At 33.6% G+C, this 23,251-nt stretch overlaps 2 protein-coding genes across 2 annotated transcripts; both read right to left on the reverse strand.

Annotated features, from left to right (window-relative positions):
• Positions 1-1,000: 1,000 nt before the first annotated feature.
• LOC130805949 (extensin-2-like) lies at positions 1,001-4,109 on the reverse strand. The gene has a single exon (XM_057670804.1). The coding sequence runs from the start codon at positions 4,070-4,072 to the stop codon at positions 1,136-1,138; it is 2,937 nt and encodes a 978-aa protein (XP_057526787.1). The 5' UTR covers positions 4,073-4,109; the 3' UTR covers positions 1,001-1,135.
• Positions 4,110-6,917: 2,808 nt separating this feature from the next.
• LOC130806726 (protein BOBBER 1) lies at positions 6,918-10,629 on the reverse strand. Its single transcript, XM_057671923.1, has 6 exons — positions 10,068-10,629; positions 8,677-8,849; positions 8,538-8,586; positions 7,515-7,681; positions 7,317-7,400; positions 6,918-7,195 (listed from the first exon to the last, which is right to left on the reverse strand). The coding sequence occupies exons 1-6, from the start codon at positions 10,432-10,434 to the stop codon at positions 7,157-7,159; spliced, it is 879 nt and encodes a 292-aa protein (XP_057527906.1). The 5' UTR covers positions 10,435-10,629; the 3' UTR covers positions 6,918-7,156.
• Positions 10,630-23,251: the final 12,622 nt, after the last annotated feature.

The raw sequence follows: 23,251 nt of genomic DNA on the forward strand, positions 1-23,251 counted from the left end.
CTATTTAGGTGTCTTTTTTGAGTCGAGCGACGTTTTAACCGGATCATCCTGTATAAATTCGTCTTCTATTACTCCCTATAATGTGATTATAATTTGTATAAGCAAGACACACCAAGCAAGATGACGATGAATCGGAAAAACTAGTTATAAATGTTTAGAGGTCATAACTATGTAAAAGGTACGTTTTTAAAGTCTACGACTTGTCATAATTAATAATTATGGTTATTAGAGTGCAGTGTGCAGGACTATTTATACAGGTTAGTTTTGTTGGTTAGGATTTAAAGTTGGAAAAATTAATTCAAAATATATTTTTTGTTTTATTTAAAACATATTAAAACAAAAAATTTAAAATATAAATTTTAGCCAATCTGCTGATAATAAAAAAAATTGAACTTTATTATTTTTAAGCGTAAGACTTAATTTGTAAGGACTTGAATACAATTAAGACTTTTATTGTTGATCTGAGTGAGTATTATTTATATAATTAGATTTTGTTTTAGTTTGAGTAAGTTTCGTCTTTTTCGAATAAGATTATGGAATTAAATTCCATTTAATTCTCTCCTACTCTCAGCCAGCTCTCTAATATAAAGAAAACTTTTATTATTGGTAGCAATTTTCAAAAATTGTTTTTATGATAGGATCATTCATAGTTTTTTTGTTTTGTTTTGTTTTTTTTTTTTTTTTTTTTTTTTTTTTTTTTTTGCTTTGGAATGAAAAGATTGGAGAACCTTTCATTTGTATATTGGAAATAGTAGAGGGGAGCGAAAGTTGTATTATGAACTTTAATATATTTTTGATTAAAATTTTTATTTAACAGTTACACCTAAGCATTCCATAATCAAAAAGTCTCAATCATTTTAAATCCATAAGAAAATTCAACAAAATGTTTGTCAATGAAGAATTTTGATTTGATATTAGCGAAAGAACTAGAATTGAACTCTTTAACATATTGGATTCGCGGCTAATTGCAATTAGATAATATAAATCAACACAAATCACAAAAACAATTAATTCATTATCTTTTAAAGTAGTACATATCCAATATAAATATGTTGGATTCACTTGTGTTTACATTCAATAAATATAAAAAAAGATAAATTATGAATTAGAACAAATGATTAATTATCGTCCTTAATTAGTAGCCTGATGTAACCTTAACTTCAGCGGAAGGCTTGTACTCAGTAGATGGACTGTAAGCTGGAGAATAGGTAACAGAAGAAGGTGAATAAGTTGGGGATGGTGTGTAGACTGACTTTTCATAATAAGTGGGTGAAGGAGAGTATGTTGATGCTGGAGTGTAAACTGGTTTTTGGTTGATAGATGATGGAGAATAGTATGAGGATTTAGAAGAAGGGTATGGAGAATAATATGGAGACTCGTAAATAGGAGATGGTGAATATGCTGGTGATGGGGTGTACACAGGCTTTTCATAGTTAAAAGGCGTGTAAGATGGTGAAGGTGTGTATACAGTTTTCTTGTAGACATGTGATGGGGAGTAGTATGGTGACTCATAAGAAGGGGACGGGGTGTAATAAGGAGATTTGTAAATTGGGGATGGTAAATATGTTGCTGATGGGGTGTACACAGGCTTTTGGTAGTAAGATGGAGAGTAAACTGATGATGGAGTGTAATTAGGTTTGTTGTACACAGGTGATGGGGAGTAGTAAGGTGACCTATAAGAAGGAGATGGCGAATAATAGGTATTCTTATAAATGGGGGATGGTGAATATGTTGGGGAATCAGTATAAACATTCTTTTCTTCATTAGTCGAAGGAGTATATGTTGATGATGGAGCGTATACAGGTTTCTTGTAAACATGTGATGGGGAGTAATAAGGAGAATCATATGAAGAGGACGGGGTGTAATAGGGTGACTTGTAAATTGGAGATGGTGAATATGTTGGTGAAGGAGTATACATAGGACTTTGGTAGTATGATTTTGTGGCAGTATAAGCTGGAGATGGAGTGTAAATTGGTTTCTTATAAATAGGTGATGGAGAGTAGTATGGAGACTCATAAGAAGGGGATGAGTATGAAGACATGTAATTAGTTGATGGGGAGTAGTAAGGTGACTTGTAAACTGGTGATGGAGAGTAATAAGGAGTGTTGTACACAGAAGATGGAGAGTAGTAAGGAGTCTTGTAAATAGGAGATGGTGAGTAGTATGGAGATTTGTAAATTTGAGAGGGAGAGTAGTATGGACTTTTATATATTGGTGATGGAGAGTAGTATGGAGTATTGTATGTGGGGGTCGAAGAGTAGTATGGAGATTTATAAATTGGGGATGGGGAGTAGTATGGAGACATATGAGCAGGAGATGGTGAGTATTTAGGAGACTTGTACATAGGTGATGGAGAATAGTAAGGTGACTTGTAAACCGGTGATGGAGTGTTGTATAGGGAATTGTAATTTGATGATGGAGCATATACGTAATCAGGGATCTCTTTGACAGGAGTTGGTGGGCAAGATGGAGTTTCATAAACAGGAGACGGAGAGTAGTACGGAGATTTATAAATTGGGGATGGGGAGTAATATGGTGTTCTATAGATAGGAGATGGAGAGTAGTATGGAGATTTGTTTACTTTGATTGGGGAATAAGATGGTGTTTTGTAGTCGGAAGATGGAGAGTAATATGCTGTTGTGTATGCGGGAGAAGCATATAAATATGGAGTTTTGTAGACAGGTAATGGAGAATAAATTGGAGAGTTGTAGACTGGAGAAGGTGAGTAATTTGGCATACTGTACATTGGTGTTGGGTAATATGGGGTCTTGTAGACTAGAGATGGTGAGTTATGAGGAGCCTTGTAAATCGGAGATTGATATGCGGTAGATGGGGAGTAGTAAGGAGATTTATATATTGGTGATGGAGAGTAATATGGAGTCTTGTAGACCAAAGATGGAGAATAAATTGGAGATTGCGAGTAGTATGGAATTTTAGAAATAGGCGATGGAGAGTAATATGGTGATTTGTATTCAGAAGATGGGGAATAGTAGGAAGACTTGTATATAGGAGATGGATAGTAAACAGGTGTTTGGTATACAGGAGATGAAGAGTAAACAACTGTCTTTTTAGCTGGAGATGGAGAGTAGATTGGTGTCTTGTAATCATATGATGGAGTGTATGTCGATGACTTATAATCGGAAGATGGTGAGTATTCTGTTGATTTGTATACTGGAGATGGAGAATAGTATGGGGAATTATACACAGGAGATGGAGAATAGTAAGGAGTCTTGTAATTTGAAGATGGGGAGTATGTTGGTGACTTGTATTCAGAAGACGGTGAGTATTCTGGTGATTTGTAGACTGGATAAGGAGAATAATATGGGGACTTATACACTGGAGACGGAGAGTAGTCAGGTTTCTTGTAATATGATGATGGCGAGTATGTTGGTGACTTGTATTCAGGGGATGATGAGTATTCTTGGGATTTTTCTACAGGAGAAGGAGAGTAGTATGGGGACACATACACTGTAGATGGTGAGTAGTCTGGGGTCTTGTAAACCGAAGGGGAAGAGTATTCTGGAGATTTATAATCAGGAGATGGCGAGAAGGTTGGGGATTTGTATTCAGGTGATGGAGAATAGTTTGGTGATTTGTATTCTGAAGGGGAAGAGTATTCTGGAGAATTATACTTGGGAGATGGCGAATAGGTTGGGGATTTGTATTCAAGTGATGGAGAATAGTTTGGTGATTTGTATTCTGAAGGAGAAGAGTATTCTGGAGACTTATACTTAGGAGATGGCGAGTAGGTTGGAGATTTGTATTCAGGCGATGGAGAATAGTCTGGTGATCTGTATTTTGAAGGGGAAGAGTATTCTGGAGATTTATACTCAAGAGATGGCGAGTAGGTAGGAGACTTGTACGCAGGTGATGGAGAGTAGTTTGGTGATTTGTATTCTGAAGAAGGAGTGTATTCAGGAGGTGATGAATAATATGGTGATTTGTATTCAGAAGATGGAGAATAAGATGGACTCGTATATGTTGATGATGGCGTGTAGGTGTCATTGGCGAATGCTACAACCACTAAGGACAAGAAAAGCAAGGAGCTTATGAAAGAATTGTTGAGAGCCATTTTGTTGTTTGGTGACTCTCATACACTAAAAAAGAGAAAGAAGGATGAGTTGATGAGGAATGATGCTTCAAGTCTATGGTTATATATAGTACTTCCTTGTGGTATAATTCATGATACTAGTAATAATTTGGCTTACTTTGTCTCCACTAAGTTATTTAGCTTGGCTACACGATCACTAGTTGTTGATTGCACGATCATGGAGTTTTGTGGAGTTCATGAACTAAAAATGAGAATCATTCAAAGTCAATGCAACAAATAAAATGACACCTAGCGTTAGAAGTACACTAATATATATTGTTTTGTTGATTACATCATTTTTGAGTTTATGCGACAATCAAAATTCAAAGCTAATATATTGCCAATTCTATGTCATACATTGCCAATTTTTATGTCATATTTCATTCATTAAAAAACCGTGGAATGGTTACAAGGGTGAATGACAAAATTTTTTTTAAGGAACCTAATAATTCATTGATAAAAATGCCATATAATAATTACAACAGAGTAACAATTAATTAAGTACATATAAAAAAATTTTAATCAAATAAAATTCTATATGGAAAAAGTCTCGATCTTTATAAAGAAGATCTAACACTGAAGTCTTACCTCTATCACATCGTTGTTTAATACAGCCTCCTTCAAGGGGTCTTTAGATCTGGTGTGGCTTCGAAATAATAAGTTTGATACTAGTAACTGTATTAGAAAAACTGACACTCATGATACATGTACCTTTTTACTATCGAATTGATAACAAGACTCCAAACTCTCATTACGAGAAATTTTATAATATTGATCGAATCTAACAACTGGATAGAACAACTTTATAATATATTTGATAATGTATTTTATTTGTAACTAAAAATAAAAAAAGCAAAATTAACAAGATGAGAGATTTATCATCAATCAAATATCAATAATAAAATTGATAGTAGGCTTAAAATTAACAAAGCTAGTGTTTTTTTAAAGAAAAATAAAGAAGAGAGAAGGGAGAGACAAAGAATCTTTTACACCAAAAATGGTCAGTGATTTGTCTGTTCAAGACGTGGTAAATAAGTTTTTTGGTCGTTACTCTTCGCAAAACATTAAACACTTAAACATTTCAGTTCTCTACTATTAAAAATTATTAGCATATGTCATATGTGGTTGTTGTTAACAAAAGTATAAATTGATAAATTGGAGTGAATAGAGGAATATAAACTCCATCACACTTTAAGCCATTTCATTACAGTACAAGATCCATTAGCACATCACAAACTTTTAAATGAAACGGTCTAACGATGTGATCATTTTATTGGACTGATCTAAAGTACACCTACAGTCTTAAAATAATCACTTTTTAAAATGAACACTTACAATATTAAAGTGCAGAAGAACCTTACGGTGATTACTTAAAATTTTGAAATGATCACTTTTTATATCACTTACAATTATTTTAAAGCGTTCACTTTTTATATTTTTAAAGTGAACACTTATAATGTTTGATCATTAGGAGAAATGAGCTTATTGCATGCCCATTCAATGATGAAATAGTCTTGTATAAGACATATTGCCCATGATTTAAGTGTTTCACCTCAAAAATACTACTAACATTCAAAATTCTATTTCATTACCTAATATTATTAAGTGACTTTTAATTAAAATAAAATGTTAGAGGTGGAATATACACAATTTTACCCTCACTAATGTTACCCTTTCTTGTAATAAAGACTCACAGTGACTGTAGATTTTGTTATCCAAATATCCAGTTCACTTTTGTTGAGCCACAAGCATTTCTTTCAATAATCCATCAATTACTTCTAGAAAAAGTTAGTAGGAGAGCTTCAACAGCCTCTAGTAGAAATAAGTTGCTACAATTACATATAATACTGTTGGGATTTTACGACTCGAACCGAGTCTAATATCGGTCTTAGATGAATCAAGTGTGGGTAAAAAAGGCTAGATGCGTGGAGTGCGGAGATCTATGCGGGGCGCGGAGAAGCTTCTGTCTTGGAATAGCATCGAGCGCGTGCCGCGGAGATCTACACGTGGCGCGGCCTAGTACGCGGGGCGCAGAGTTTATGCGGTTTTGCAGTTTCTTCACACGTTTTTGGCAGTTACTTTGTTTAAGGGTCGATTACTTTGTAATGTTAATCCTAATTTCTTTTTATTAAGTGACATACTATATAAACCCCTCTTGTAATTAGAATTAGGGTATGCAATGCAAAACACAAAGGAAAACTAAGAGAGAAAAAGCTTAAAGAGCCTTTATTGTGACTTCTCGTTCATCTTGTATTCTTGTAATCTCCCAGTTTATAAGAAAAAGTTTATTCTCGGTGCCTGTAGATGTAGCTATCACATTGATAGTGAACCACGTTAATTTCTCGATGTAATTTTCTTTATTGTTCGTTTGAATCTTTATTGCTTTCCATTATTGTTTTCGATCTTTGCTTATGCTGTTGTACAACAAATACTATTCATACGAAGTATTACGTAGGACTATAGGAGTATTAAATATAACTACTTTTCATCAATTAGAATTTTTTTTTACTTTTTAATCTCAGAAAATAATAAACAAATAAAATCTTATTTAGTTCATTTCACTATAGATTTCAATTATATCGACTATATATAATTTTTAATTATTTGTTTCTAAAATATTAAGGATCAAGAAGATACTTCAAATAACGTGACTAAGTATTCCAGCCAAATGTAGTACATGTTCGAAAGCAATAGAGAAACTCATTTTTAGAACCATTTTTCTATAGCCGGAGAACTACCACAAAACTCACTAAAAATGTAGCGTTATTGAAACACATGTAATATAACCAAGAAAATTCGAATAACACCACTAATCGTTCTTGCGAGATTTTCATAAAGGCATGGACCACAAGTTACTAAAATGGATATAAAAACCAAAACGAACCCAACATAAGTCGAACAAAAGAAAATCAAGCCTAAAAGTTGCATTCGGAAACTCAACTCCAGTTACCAGACACATTTAAAGAACGGAGATTATCAGCTGACTGTACTACAAAGGACACATTCAGTTCCAAAATGCCGCCTCTCTGGTTAGTGTCTGCAATAAGTTGTGGCATCGGAAAATATCTAGCTGAACTTTGCTTTTGAGAAATCCATTTCCGGGTGCTGCATGTAAGAAAGTAAATATGGTAAGGAGATACGTGCATAGACGACCTCAATTGTCATTGGTTCAAAAAATTTCACGCTTGTCTCGTGTAAGTTCCAAAATTATTAGAGAAAGTTTTACCTCAGCCATAAACTTCTTTAGCATCTCTTGTTTCTGCATGTCATCACTTGTAGGAAGGCCCATTTGCTTTTGCCTTTGGTCAAACTGAGTACCAGATACATCAATCAGCAATTAATGACAACCGAGGATAGAGAAATATTTGGGTCGAGAATGTATTGTATAAAGCTAAAGCAGAAACACAAAGAAAAATGATCTTACCATCATCTTCTCCACAGTCGACCTAGTTTCAGGGTCCAATTCAGCCAGCCTGCTGCTTTCAGGTTCAACCTTCTGAGTGTCAATTTCAGGCTCACCTTTGACCAGGCTTTTCCACCACTCCATTTGGTCATGTTTTGTCAGAAGAATCGAGATAGACTTTTGGTCCTCTGAAAAGATCATAAGTCAATAAGAGGTATGCAAATAAAAAATATGCAAGCTACAATTAGAGACCACAATTACCAAGCAGCTCGCAGTACTAAGCCTAGGAATGCTTAGGCTTGTGGCAAGATATCACAACTCTCTTATAAAAAAAATAACAGGGCCTTATCATTCGAATCTGTCACACTTACAAAGTATCTCCATTGATGGTAGCATCGTCAGGAAAGGATGTGGGCAATAACGCAGGACTTCATTGACATTAGAGTAAGAGATAGAAGAGGGACATGTCGCCATAATAAAACATAAACATTTGCTATAAATTTCATGAACTATAGTTGTAAAGTACTTCCTCCGTTCCATTTTAGTTGCTACATTTGCATGGGCACGGGTATTAAGAAAAGTGATTGACTTACACTGTAGCTGATTGTTTACTTTATAGAGTATAGTATTTTATTATTGTTAATTGAAAAAGAAAAAGGAAAAATAGGTTGTTAGGTTACTTTATAGAGTATAATATAGTTTTTATTATAGAGTATAGAGTATAGAGTAGGATAAAAATAGGAGTAGGTAGAACTTTAAATGATTGTTTTATTACTAAAAAAGGAAATGTAGCAAGTAATATGAAATTGCCAAAAATAGAAAATGTAGCAAGTATTATGGAACGGAGGAAGTATTAATAACTTCTATTGATAGTTTCTAATAAAATTTCATCAATTTGCAAAATAAACTTACTAATTAGACAGAAGCATATCACAACTTCACAATGGAATATATATGCCAATGTTCTAGTTATACGATTGGAGTTACGCAAATAACACAGAAATACTGAGCATGGCAGGATTTAAAAGAAATATATCGACATACCCAAACTCCAAAAGCAATCATCTGGTTTCACGGCCTTGTAGAGCTCACCCTTCAGTTACAAAGAAGATAATTTCAGAGAAGATGCATTAAGCTTTACACAAAGAAGTAATTTGACAACAAAAAGTTCAAAGAAACAAACATCAATGATAGGCGGTTGACCCTTGAGTCCAACTTTCAAATGGTTTTTCTTAACATCACACACAATGAATCTCGATTTTGTACCAGGTGGAACAGGAACATTTACGGTAACTTCTTGCAAAGACTGCACCCATGAGTAGTTCTCAAGGTCGAGACCATTCCCTTTGTTTGGAACTGGAAAAGAGTATGTTTCAAAAGCCATCAGAAAAATCGAACAATATAGCAATATTATAGATGCATATAAACAATACCTTAACCTATCCATCTTATGAAACATACCTATTGTACAAAAATATTTTAATAATCTATAGATTGAACTTGTTAAAGAAACTTAACAGTTGATTCCAATACTAGTTACCATTACGAACCATAGTCCTTTTTTGTATTGTGTAATTCATAGTATTAATGAAAATGAATTTCTCTACGCCAATCATATCGTTTTCACGTGTTAGAACCATAGGGTTAGCCAGACTTCAGCATAAAATGAAACCCTGAGTATTCAGAAGTAGAAGAACATGCATTTGACACTCAAAAAAGACAGCCAGGTCATAGTATCCCCAACATGGTATAACTTTCACATTGCACATCATATTACAGTATCATTTGATCAATTAACTACAGAAGCTAAAGAATTTGCAGTTCTACAAACTACAATGTTCTTTGCAATCAGCCTGGCGTTCTCCCAACCACAATTAGTTCCACAAACATCCCCAAAAAAATCAAACAATAAAACTATTAACGGCACCTAACTTGATGGAATGACAAACAAATAGTAAAAGCATACACAGACCAACTTATCCATGCATCATAGCAGTAAGTGCACAAAACAGCGTAATTAAGATTTAGCTAGAATCATTGCTAGCAAGTAGCAATTTAACATCTGATCAACAATAAACCAATTGACACTTTGTCTCATCCTGTTAAACCATCCATAACCAGTCTAGAATATGCAGGACACACTAGCAATCGGCAGAATCACATTCCACATGAAAATATATACAAAATTACCAAGGGAAAACTCTAATTCCAATCCAGAGAAATTGCCAGCAAACAAATCAACAAGAGAATAGAGAGCAAATTTCAACGCTCAACGTCAAAAACTCAAAATGCAGCCAAAAATCTCCATTCTACACCTATATAAATATGTGATAAATAAAATCAAACAAATTTTTTACAAGTATAAGCATAAATTATTCAAGTTTCCAATAAAATTATAAAATCCAGAATTACTAGAACTCATAAAACTAAAAAGGCAAAAGCTATAAGAAAATCAAACCCTAATTCTCAAGAATAACATTCTAATTACTCTATAAACCTAAAATCAAAGCATTGCAATCAGGATTCAAACAAACAAAACAATAATTGAAATCAAATAAATGAGAAATTGAATACCTCTGTACTTCAATTTTTCTTTGTCGCTATCATCCTTATCTTCATCCATAGGAGATACGTCATTCTTCTTCGACGAAGAAGACGCAACACTAGCATTAGCAGCAGCAGCAGCGGCAGCTTCTTGTTTCTTCTTCTTCTCGATTTCTGCCATGTGTTTTTCCTTCACCTTTTTAAATAAATCAGCAACAGCTTTCTCCGATGAATCATTAGCGAAGAAATCGGCTTCATTTGCAACGAATTCGAAAGCAGATTGAAGAAAAGCAATAGGATTGGAAGGATCTAAAGTTGTAGAAAAAGGTTTTGGAGTAACAGTAGGTTTTTGTGGTAGTTTTTGATCTTCTTCTTCGTAGTCAGAGAGAATCGCCATTGTTGAAAGGTTTAGGTTTTGCCGAGAGATAGAAGAAGAATCGAGAAAGCGCAAATAAGACTGGAAGCTTAAATGAGGAGAGCAAGAAAGTGAAGAGATTAAAGCGCTACGACTGAAATTTCTAGCTATTAAGTTTGAAGTTTGGAGTTATTTTAGAGGATTCCAGAAAATTTCCTTACTACTTCACAATTAGTAGACCGTAAACGGGCCGGAGCTTTTTGGAGCTTCGAATTTGATTTTTAAATCTTGGGCTAACAACGGGTGAAAATTTGAAACCATTAAGTGGAAAAATAAAAAAAATGAAGAAAGTTTCAAAAATATTTCAAAAGTAAACATGAAAATTTCAAATCTGTAGTTTGGAGCTGTTCGCAGTTACTAACTATGAACAGCCAAATAGGACAAAATAGCTGTTCGCAGTTACTAACTGCGAACAACTACTTTGTCCTGTTTGGCTGTTCGCAGTTAAGCCTGCTGCACAAAAATATGCATGAGTTTCTTTTTTTCCCATTTTTTTCCATTTCTTAAAATCCTACCTTTACACTCGACATTCTCCCTTTAAATCCATTGATTCAATCCATCAATTCTTGCATTCCTCTTTCAATTTGGCACTTTAAAATTAGTGTGAAATACTCTAGCTTGCTCAAAGGTGAACTTGTTTGTGTTTTTTTTGGTGTATATGTAGTTTTTTAGGGTTATAATCAAATTTGCTTATTTTTTCAAATGTAGGTTACTAGTTGTTAAATCAAGACTATTCTTAATCATCCATAAGTGTCGAAGGTAATTTTTAATTTTTTTTATTGCTTTATGTTGTTTTTTGAAGTAATGTTGTTGAATTAGTAGAATTCAATGTTGATAATATTATTAGAAATGTTAATGTTGATGTTGGTATTAGAAATATTATTTATGAACTTATGAATTGATTTATTATTTCGATTTTATATGTATGAATTTCGTTACATTATGGATTTTAATAATTTTTAGACCAAAAGAGATTATAATCAAATGAATATAATGTACTTGTATGGGCATGAAGTTGATGATGATGTTGATTTTATTTGTATTAATGTAGAAAATGGCATCATTTCGCGTGACTATAGTATGTTATTGGAGTGCTTGTATTCGAGAAAGTAGTGGCAAAGTTCATTATGTTGGGGAAAGACGTAAGTTGTTTGCTTGCAATTCAAACATGGATTTGAACTACTTTAAACGTTTTGTATGTTCTAAGATTGGATTGGACCCTACTAGAAGTACCGTAAATATAAGCTTTAAATATGACATGAGTGGAGAATTGCTTGCCTTTCCTGTTGAGGATGATGAGGCTATAGATGCTATGTGGGAGCATTCAAAGTCCACCCAAATTCCCTCTTTGGAGTTATACGTAGAAGAAGTACCATTAGGGAATGTAGTTGCTTCTAATCCTACTCCTACCCCTATGCCTATATTAACTCAGGAAACTGTAAATCCCGTTGTTTCTTCCGCATCTTGTACTTTTTCTCAATTCCCTACGAGTTAAGTTCCAATTGACTCAATGGTTAACTTAGGAGAAACTGCTAAGATGGGACCTTGGGATAATGGAAATGAGAGTAATGAGCTCATTGACGATTCTTCTGAGGACGATGTGGATGTCGATGAGGATGCGCTAGCAAATGACATGACCCTAGGTAACAATCCTTCCTCCTACACCTTATGCCCTCTGTCCACCCTTGGACGAGTATGAGGAGGACAACTCATGGAGGACTTGGGCTTGTGATACCACATACACCGAAGACGGAGAGTTTGAGAAGGGTATAATGTTTGAGACTTGGGATGTGTGATACTACACTTGACGACCCGTGGGAGCGCATCGCCGAGTATAGTTGGGGCTCCGCAGCCCTTGGATACCTGTATAGGAGGCTATGTGGTGCTGCCCAAAAGAACGTCAAGGAGATTGCGGGGCCAATAGTCATATTACAGGTAATAAAATTAACATTTAACTCTAATCCGGTGTAGTTGAATTACATATTCTTTTATCAAAAATACGATAGGTGAATGCTTCTTAAAATCTCATATATGACTCAATTTTAATCTGTTTAGTTAGGGGAGCTCAAAAGCTTGCCTATGATTAACTAACAATTGAATTTTGGAGTAACTATGGATACGTGTGTATGACTCGCACTAAGATCAAACTTTACATACTTCGAATTTGCTTAGGATAAAACTCAAGCTTTTTATCAACTCTGACTCTGATTTGAATTCTAACTTAATTATGTAGTCTGAATTTTTGTTCGGCACAGTCTCTCGGACGTTCAATAAAATCGTCCTAATATATTATTTTCGAAAGCAAGTCTCCATTTAACAACACACATACTCGTAATAAAAATATTTTTTAAATAGGTTATAATTTTTCCAATTTAACATAACAAATAAATATAGTTCAACCAATCCAATTCAACTTTTTAAGTGATTACTTGTATATGCTTCATATATTGAATAATAACCAGAAAATTCACAACAATGATGCCTTATGAATAGACGCATAAAAGTTAGGACGATTTCAAGAAAAATAATGAGGGTGTCCAATATTCCCACCACCAATGATGAACGCACAAACTACACTCACACATTTAATAATAAATACATTGAGAAAATAAATTTTATATATGAATTAAAAGAGTTATAATATATTTATGATATTTAAACAATATTAAATCGATTTTCAAATTTAAAAAATAATTCAAAATATTTGAAATATTAAATTGACATATAATGCAAATTATGTGTGAAATGTTTGCCAAAATTGTTACGATGTTAAGAACTTAGATGAACGATACAAACAACAATGAACAAAATATTGTTTGATAATGTAAACTAAGCAAAGAGACACAATGATTTAAGGAGGTTCACCCAATGATGGCTACGTCCTCCGTCGTGTGTAGTTTCTGTTATATTATATCAATGGAGTATAAAATACTCTTACAAATGAAGTATTACAATTGTGTAAGAGATAAAAACAAAAGGCTATGTGTTTGGCTTAGGGGTTGTGTTTGATGTGTTTTTGAGTGAGTATGAGAGCTCTCTATATATATAGTACTAGGTACATTAATGCCAATTGCTCACTGAATGCAAGATTAATATTGAATAATGAATGATATGAAACAGCTCCAAGAACTTGAAAGGTCGAAAAACAACATCCTAGGCACATCAGAGGATCCGCTCGACCGAAACAAAGAGCTCGCTTGGTTGAGCGGCTTGGTCGAACGAGCTACAGACACCTTCTGGATGCATTCTTTCTGATCGCTCGACCAACCAAGAAAACTCGCTCGGTCGAGCAACCATCGGGCTTCCTCTTTCAGAATTGTGTTCGAGCAAGCATCTACCAAAGCCCTTTGCACTTCTTCATTAATCATCATCAAGACCAACAATTCCCATGAATACTCTTCCACAATAAATTACACTTAAACACTACAATCAATAAGTTAACAACTTAATCTCCCACATTATCACACCCATTGGATTTCAAACCCAAGAGTCATAGATGAATGCACACATCAAATGTGCACTCAAGTCACATAATTTATAACAATGTGAAAGGGAAGTAGTAATAAAAGTCAGGCTGAAACAATCTTTATTTTAACACAAATTTATTATTTTAATAATTAAGTTGGAGTTTTGAGTTAATTTAAACCGAGTAATATTATATTTTATAGGATAAAATTTTTTGTTATTAATTTAATCTGGATTTGTTTTTAAATGTAATAGTTGACAAAAGTAAAAGTTGTAGGAATATTTTATTTTATCTATAATTTTTATTTAGTCAAACATATTTCGTAAATTAAGACAAAATGTAAAAATAGTATATTTTGGATGTGTCACGGTTTTGAATTCAACTTCAATTTATACTTCTTCCGTTTCAAAATACTTGCACCAAACGCATTTTTGCGCACTTCAATGCATTTGTCGGATTGTTTATATCTAGAGTTCGTTATACATAACTAAAAATTAAAAAAATTTGATATTTAATGAAAATATGCAACGAGAAGAATACAAGATCCTCCATGACAATGTTTTTTTCTCGTATAATAGCTGAAATATATAATTTACTATAAAATGATAAATAGTGTAAAAGTTGGTTTGGTGCAACTAATGAACTACATCTTATATCTCCTTACATCAAGGGGGTGTTTGGCATGTGGGAATTGGGGATGGGAATGAGAATTTAATTCCCAAAAATCATAAAATACCATGTTTGGTACTAGGGCTGCACATGGTCCAGTCTGGTCTGGTTTGACAGAATAATCAGACCAGATCAGAAATTTCGGTCTGGTCTACGATTTTTTTTTTTTTGTATTTTTTAATTGAGAATCTAAGATAAACGATAATCTGTAAACAAAATACATCACCAAATCCGAAACATTACAAATTTTTCAATAGTTAAGTATATCACTAATTTTATAATATAGAACATAATCCGTAGTAAAAATCAAAATCAACTTGTAACGTATACTCAGAATAATAGAAATCAAAATCAAAGCCGGAATGGATTCATACTATCAATAATCTCAACTTCCTACGATTCCTCTATATATAAAGAGCAAGAAAAAATCATCAAAACATGAAATTCTACAACAGACCTTAAGAACTAAAAGATTTAAGAGTGGAAAACATTCAAAAATTCATATAAAGATTGATAGAAATTGACTACATAGACATAGGATTGGGATTAAAACTAAGGATTGGGAATTAGAATTTTGGCCATCAATTCCCAAGGTTTTAATAACTAGGGGGCAAGTATTTGGGAATGAGAATTTAGTTTTATTTTAAAAAGATACTTATATTCTTATTTATAAAACATTCACAAGTTTTTTTTAATGGAGACAAAATTATCAATTCTCATTTTATTTTCATTATATATCCACAATTTCCAACTTATTCCTTCTAACATACCAAATAAGGATTGGCAATTTATTACATAAATTTTCAATAATTAAATCTCATTTCCAATCTCATATTTTTATCCTCAAATTCCCATTCCCATATACCAAATACCCTCTAGGAGCCCAGAGAATGAGAAAACCCACCTTATCACTCCGCTAAACCTAAGATTTCATATTTCTTTTTCCCTCTTCTTTCTTAGCCACCACAAACCACCTCTGCCACCACCTGTGTGCATCGCTACCATCGCCGCCTTCTCCTTCAATATGTGCACCACAACCACTACTGACATCCTCACCTTCTCTGCTCCTCTACTCATGCATTTAGGCCACCGCAGCAGGCCACAAACCACGCACCAACATTTGTTGCCCCAAACCGTACCACAATCACTTAAAATTTGTAAATTACTTATGTTGATTAGTTAGTATTATTATGTTCATCACTAATTCTTAAATGAGACGGTCTCACGTATATACTTTTTGTCTTAAAGTGATCACTTATGACATTTAAATAATTACTTACAATTTTAAAATAATTACTTTTTATAATTTTAAAATGATTACTTATAACCTTGAAACGATCATTTACGATCTTAAAATAATCAATTAAAAAAATGAACTAATTATTGTTTTATGATGACATGATCTCATATAATACAAGCTGTATGTTGATATTGGTTGATGTTGCCTTGGATCACTTAGGAGGATAAATGATTACGTTTTGATGCATGTAGATTAAAATCTCTTGCACGTGGAGTTGAAGGAATGTGTCAATTGGATTGATGTGCTAATTTTGTAATGTAGAAAAAGTCAGAAATTTTATGTACTTGTTATATGTGCTAACTTATATATTCCCTTCTATTCACCTTAGGAGTCCCATTTACTTTTGAGACACTATTCATCTATCACTCTTAAATTTCATTTTATTATTAATCTATAAGTTAAAACATAGTCATGTGGGATCTTATTTGATTCGTTTTGATGTAAAGATTATCAATATCAACTTTTTATAATTTTTAATTATACATAACTCGATATATTAAGGATTGAATAAGTGCATTGGATAGAGTGAATAAAGTAAATGGGACACTTAAGATAAATAGGAGAGAGTATTTATGTTGAATGTGAATTTGACTAAAAAAATAAAATGATATTTAAATGAAAATTTTCTTTGGTGGAAGCGTTCATTAGATGTCATAGAATAGACTACAAATTTGGCGAGGTTCCCATAACTTTTACTATGTTAAAGTTCATGTCGGAGAATTTAATGTAAAACGTCAAGGTGTCTAGTTTAACTTTGAATTTCCAAAAAGAGGACATTATGTACTTGTGTAGTCTTATTTAAATCAGCCGATTTGTTGACACATTGTCTTTTTGAAAAATTGTCTTTTTGAGAGACGTCTTTCAAGTCTAATTCATTAAAGTTTAATTAAACTAAAAAATAATATGGACTACCCAAATTAAAGATAGTTTCTCAAAGTGACCGTCTCTCACAAGAATTTGTGTATGTAAATAAAATAAGTCTCTCACAATAATGTGTGTATTTAAATAAGATCACTAAGGACTATTATGCTTTTTAGCTAAACACAAATTGTTGTGACAGACAGTCTCATCAAAAGACGCATTAAATATATGGGTTAAATAGCATAATTTATATAAATTAAAGAGAAAATACGAGTTTAAACTTTTTGTTTTGAGATTGTCTCTTTGACAGACGGTCTCTCACAAGAGTAACGGTTAACTAAAATATTATCACTAAGGTCTATTATTTTATGCTTTTTAACTAAAATATTATCAGTAAGCGGAGTTAAAGACAAAGTCATGTTAAGTATTCACATAAAATGTGAGAAAAAAGTATTTTATTAAATGTGATTAGAGGTGTTTAACGGGTCGGGTCGGAGTGGGTTGGGTCAAAATTTAAATGGGCTGGGTCATATCAAATGTTAAATGGGGCAGGGCGGGTCAAAATCCGTTTAAATCCGACCTAATTTGACCCGTCTTTTAAAAGTTAATAAAATAGCTTTTACTGCTTCTTATTATACTTCATGACCTGTTAATTCTTATAACAGAAAGTAGTAAATTTTTTTCTCAATTAATTCTTATAATTATCCGACCCGACCTGATCCGACCCTAAAAAGAAGTTCATACCCTATCCCCTAAACTTGTGCCTTACTCAAGAATGGCGGGCTTGGCGGCTACATTTTGTGATTCCACTAACCCTAGTAGAAATTTTCCAAAAAAAACCCTAATAGAAGATTAAAAATAAAATCAAAATATTCAGAAACAGAGCAATTGTCGGGTTGAATTTGTCGAAATAAATGGCCTAGCCAAATTCAAGCAAATCTATCAGAATTCAGATCTATTATAGCGAAAGAATTAATTACTCAGTAAATTCTTAGCTGAACTAGATCCATTATAAAACAATTTTTATTTTTAATTTACACTTTAAATGTCTTATTATAAAACCGTTTCAAACAAATAGGAATAACAACGGGTTAAATTTGAAGCGGCCCATAAATTGTTAGCTGCAACCCTACCTACGAGGTTTTTAATTTTTATTATATATAAGAATATCAAACATACTACTAAGAACTACCTCTAAAAATCTAAATTCTAATTAACACTCAATTTCAAGATCAAATAAAAATCAGAATGGCGGCGGTTAATGAAGATAATCCCAATAACTTATCACCCCAAACACCTGATTACTTATGAATGTTTGGATTCATGCAATGGTTTGGTACGCTTTTATATCGAAGGAACTAATACTCCTAAAAACTTCTTTTTTTTTTATTTGGAACCAACCCTTTTACTAACCATTTTAAATAGTCAAAAAATAACAAAGTAATTTTTATATATTCCATGAGATAATTACAACAATATTTATATACACAGATTGCTTAATTAGGCTCTAATTACAGCCCCAATTATACTAATAAAACCTCTAATAAATTGGAGGTGATTGATATTCCTAACGGAGGAAGTTTAAAGGACTTTCTAACACTCCCCCTCAAGTTGAATGGTTGCATCCCTAACATCCAACTTGCTCAATACTTGATCAAATGCTTGTGTGGAAACAACTTTTGTTAGAATATCGGCTAGTTGGTCTTCTGACCGAACAAAGGGTAGAGTTATTATTTTTCCGTCTAGATGATCTTTAATGAAATGTCTGTCTATCTCTACATGTTTAGTTCGATCATGTTGCACTGGATTCTCAGATATTCGTATGGCTGCCATATTATCACAGTACAACTCACAACTTTCTCGGGTGTATACCCAAGTTCCTTCAAGAGTTTTCTGAGCCAAAGAACTTCAGTGATACCTTTTGCAATTCCCCTGAATTCTGCTTCAGCACTGGACATAGCTACAACCTTTTGTAGTTTGCTCTTCCAGGAGACTAAGTTCCCACACACAAGGGTGAAGTAACTAGAAGAAGATTTCCTACTATCACGGTCTAGATAAAAACGTCTATGAGTCTTAACAAGAATACAAGCTTTGCAATCGAAAGGAACATTTGAACTAGAAAGATTAGGGAAGAGTTTCTTAAAGTATCCTAAAGACGGATGACCTAGTCGCTTATGCCACATCCAAAGCTGCTGTTCAATCGTCTCGCGAACAAGCGTTGCTTTACCCTGGTGAGGCATTTGAGTAACATAATATAGTCCACCCTCCTCAGTACCTACATTTTGACTTTTCAATCTGTGGCAGTTCATACCTAGAACCCATTGATTGATCTATGTGTGATTCTACATTTTGACTTTCAGAAGACATATCAGCAGAATCTACATTTTCACTGTTAGAAGGTATATCAGCAGGTTCAGGTGTCCAAGATTCATTAATATCGCTCAAGTCTGAAGTACGTACCTCAATGTCTTTCTGAACTAGAGACTCAGACACGGTTGAATCAGGCACGATATTGTTGAAATCGGACTGTATAATGTTATCAGTTACCTTCGTGGTATCGCCTACTTGTTCTTTTGGGTCGAGATCACTCAGTTCTGGGTAGACTAACTAACTTAGATCTATATCCTCATTAGGACTCTCCCCCTTAGATCGAAGGTGGTGGTAATAGAATTCTGTTTCAACAAAATCACAATCCATGGTAGTATATAACCGTTTAGTAACTGGGTTGAAACAGCGGTATCCCTTTTGAGTAGTCCCATATCCTACAAAGACACACTTAACAGCCCGTGGTTCAAGTTTATTTCTTTCTCGTTTAGGCAAATGAACATACACAACACAACCAAAGACTCGAGGTGGTAATGAATGAGTAGAAGGAATATTGGCATGAGTTTTTAGGGTATCTAACGGGGTAGAAAAATTTAGGCTCTTTGTAGGAAGGCAATTTGGTAATTTGATGTTATCCGAAATTTTGACAACACCCGACCCCTCTGTTTTAATTACCTCTCCATTGGCTGTTTGTACGTGATTTTTTTTGGTGGGAGAATAGTTTCAAGGTCACTGGCATCAAACGTCATAGTGTCAGTTTCTCCACAATCAAAAATCCATCTGGTATTTTTGTTCGGTTTGCAAACTAGTCCTACATGGTATGAGTTGGTTTCATTATTTTCATGTTTCACGGTTTGTGAGATAGGCTTGAGGTTTGTATTGGGCCATAAAGGAAATGAGCTTGAGTACTTATTTTGACAAGTGGGATTATAGCATAAATGAGAACTTGAGCCATATAAACATAAATCTTGAAACTCATAAGCCATACCTTCCTCCTTCGTTTTCTTTGTCATACCCGACGCAGAGGATCCACGGCCGCCTGCTGTTTCTCCGTGTTCTCCACCAGCTGCTGGTGCCTCACTGGTACCCACGGTCACCGTGCTTCTTCTCTCTCCTTTCTTCTTTCGATCTCCCCACCATTCTGGGTAGCCGATAATCTCGAAACATCCCTTCTTGGTGTGTCTCGCACCCACACAATGGGTGCATCTGAGTCCCGATTTCTCATCATCTCGACGGAAACTGGGTTTCTCCGTTCTTCCTCTCACAGCAAACCCACCACCAATTCCCGATGTTTCCATTTGTGAGGGTTTTGGTGGTTCGGTGCTCATAATCCCTCACCGGTTTATCTCTCTCCTTGTTATCGCGAACGCTTCCTCCGGTGTTGGAAGAGGTTCTCGATTGAGAATATCCCGTCGATCCTTATCAAGAGTTTCATCTACCCCTACTAAGAACTGATACAATCGGTTTTGCTGGGTTATTCGATTGTAAGTCGTTTTGTCTTCTGGACTGTTCGTCGGATTCGGTGAACGTCTGTCAATCTCCTTCCAGATTCCGGTAAGTTTGCTGTAGTATATTTCAATTGGATCTCCTCCTTGCTGAATTTTGTTTGCTTTGACCATAAGGTCAAAAAATTGAAGTCCGTCTTTGGTCCCTCCGTATAGTGTTTCGATCCCTATCCACAAATCTCTTGCGGTAGGGTAATCCAGAAATTGATTTTGCAATTTTGGATCTATGTTTCCAATTATCCACGAGATTACTAATGAGTCCCGTTGTGACCATTTTATGTAATCTGGATCCTCTTGGCTTGGCGGGGAGGATGTGATGTGGTTGAGCCATCCGCTGCCGCCGAGTTCCAGTTGCATTAGCTTTGCTCATTTTGTGAAATTTTTGTGATTCAATTTTTCTGGAATTTGAATTGGTTGGAAATTCTGAGTTTCTGTGGTGGATTTTTTGGTGTTTAACTGTGTAAACAGTTGCATTAAATCTTCCATGGTTACCGGGTTTTGAATAACAGCTTTGTTATCGGGTTCCATGGTAGATGATGAGTTTTATAGGTTGCCGGTCGCCGGAGAGCGGAACCTGGCTCTGATACCAAGTCAAAAAATAACAGAGTAATTCTTATATATTCCATGAGATAATTACAACAATATTTATATACACAGATTGCTTAATTAGGCTCTAATTACAACCCCAATTATACTAATAAAACCTCTAATAAATTGGAGGTGATTGATATTCCTAACTGTAACAGACTCAAATTTCTTAATCTTAATCTTCCGATTTAATTATTCCGAAATTTCTTTTCGAATTCTTAATCCTTTGGTTATCTAATTCAAATCACCTTTAATTCCTAAACCTTATTCCGATTTTTGTAATTTCTTCCAAATATTAAACTTAAAAAAATATATATATATTCTTAAATTTCTTTATAAGCACTAAAATATTATTTTATTATTTGATAGTACGAAAAGTAAAAGTTTAATATTATATTTACGATTTTATTAAAACGTTACGTTTCAATTTCGTTTCCTTAAACTAACTTTACTACTTATCATTTTAACTTTACAACTTTGATTTAATTATTTTATACCTAAAAATTAACTATATTTTTCTTATTAACTTTAAGTATAGTTTTAACTAAAATTTTCTAAGTAAACTTTCATATTTTCATAATCAAACCTTAATCATACTTTCCCATTAATCTAAAACATTTCACTAGCATAAACTAGAACAAAAATTTGATGAATCAAAATCCTTTCTACATCAATCCATAATGTTCATCACTTACACAAGCTATCACCATTTCCTTACACAAGTTAACCTTCTTCTACACTCCAAACTCTTACACATCCACTTACACACTCCAACTCTTACACATTCACTTACACACTCTAAATCACTTACACAAGTTAACCTTCTTTTTCATACAATCTTATGAACTAAAAATTTTCTCAAAACCCATTAGAAATACCCCTCCTTAGCCATGAGATCACTTGCACCCCCATCATCAAATCTTTCTACCATTCTTTCTTATATCTTCACTTCATTAACATCTTACTAACTTTATACCCTTTTTATTTGTTGAAGAATCAAATGAAGATGGAGCTTGATCTTATCACTTCTTAAGCCAATAATCATCAACTTTTGAAAAGTCAAGTATTATCTTTTGGAACTTGGATATCATTTTTTTTAGGTAATTGAAGATCTACTTCTTTGAAGCTTGGAACCTTGAAGACTTTCTCTTTTGGAGCTTATTTCCTTAAGTTCTTATTTTCCTATTATTATTCTCTTACTTGGTTTAGCACCACCTTCGGAGGAAAATGGTACACATTTTCTTAACTCTCTCGTTATGTGATATTTATTTATGGTTACTCGATAATATAAAAGCATGATCAACATGATTTTATTTTAGTCATTTAAACTTTATATGGTAATATTTAAGTCATATCCAGTTTAGTGATATTTTCGTCAAAACAATAATACTTTTGGGACACTTGAAAAAAAAAGTCATATATATGAAAATTTTTGATTAATATGATAATGTAAATATATATGAATTTTACTAGTTAAATAAACTTATGTGTTTAAAATGATTCCATATCATCTTGGTGTTTTGATAAATTTTAATCGGTTTATTGGTAAAATAGTCAAACAAATTTGTTAAAATGCTTAGCATTGTTTTTCTTGAAAACTCATTTCATATAGATTTTGGACCCTTAATAACTTGTCGGATTATGTTATTTTTATAGTGATGATAGATCCGTTTTACTATTTTACTGGTTATTTGATAAAATATGTTATTAAGTACTTAGAAATATTACCATTGACTGTTATGATTATTTATGACACAATAATGACTTAGTTTAGCCTCAGGAATCTTAGTATAGCTACGAAAATTTGTTATTTAATTAATATTAATTTATTAGATACTAGTAATTTGTTTCTATTAAAAGGGTAGAATTGTCAAAAATTTGACTAGTGGAAGTTTGACTTATAAGAATGTAAACTATTTCGGTTTAGAGTCTTGTTTGATATTTTATGATATTGATTGTATGACTTTGATAGTAAGGTAACGTCGAACCATGGACCGGCATGTAAAATCCCGGCGTCCGTATTAGCCGGCACGTAAAATGCGGTGTCAGACAGGGGGTCCGAGAAAATCCCATCCTGTGAAGTCT

Source organism: Amaranthus tricolor, chromosome 2 (genome assembly GCF_026212465.1).
Source record: "Amaranthus tricolor cultivar Red isolate AtriRed21 chromosome 2, ASM2621246v1, whole genome shotgun sequence".
NCBI classification, from domain to species: Eukaryota; Viridiplantae; Streptophyta; class Magnoliopsida; order Caryophyllales; family Amaranthaceae; genus Amaranthus; species Amaranthus tricolor.

What these genes read in the sequence shown, in the direction of transcription:
- LOC130806726 (XM_057671923.1), bottom strand. Translation starts at nt 10,434, where the DNA reads ATGGCGATTCTCTCTGACTACGAAGAAGAAGATCAAAAACTACCACAA. An exon ending in TGATTGCTTTTGGAGTTTGG is followed by an intron (nt 7,682 to 8,537) that starts GTATGTCGATAT and finishes TGATCTTTTCAG; the next exon opens with AGGACCAAAAGTCTATCTCG. An exon ending in TAAAGAAGTTTATGGCTGAG is followed by an intron (nt 7,196 to 7,316) that starts GTAAAACTTTCT and finishes TCTTACATGCAG; the next exon opens with CACCCGGAAATGGATTTCTC.
- LOC130805949 (XM_057670804.1), bottom strand. Translation starts at nt 4,072, where the DNA reads ATGGCTCTCAACAATTCTTTCATAAGCTCCTTGCTTTTCTTGTCCTTA.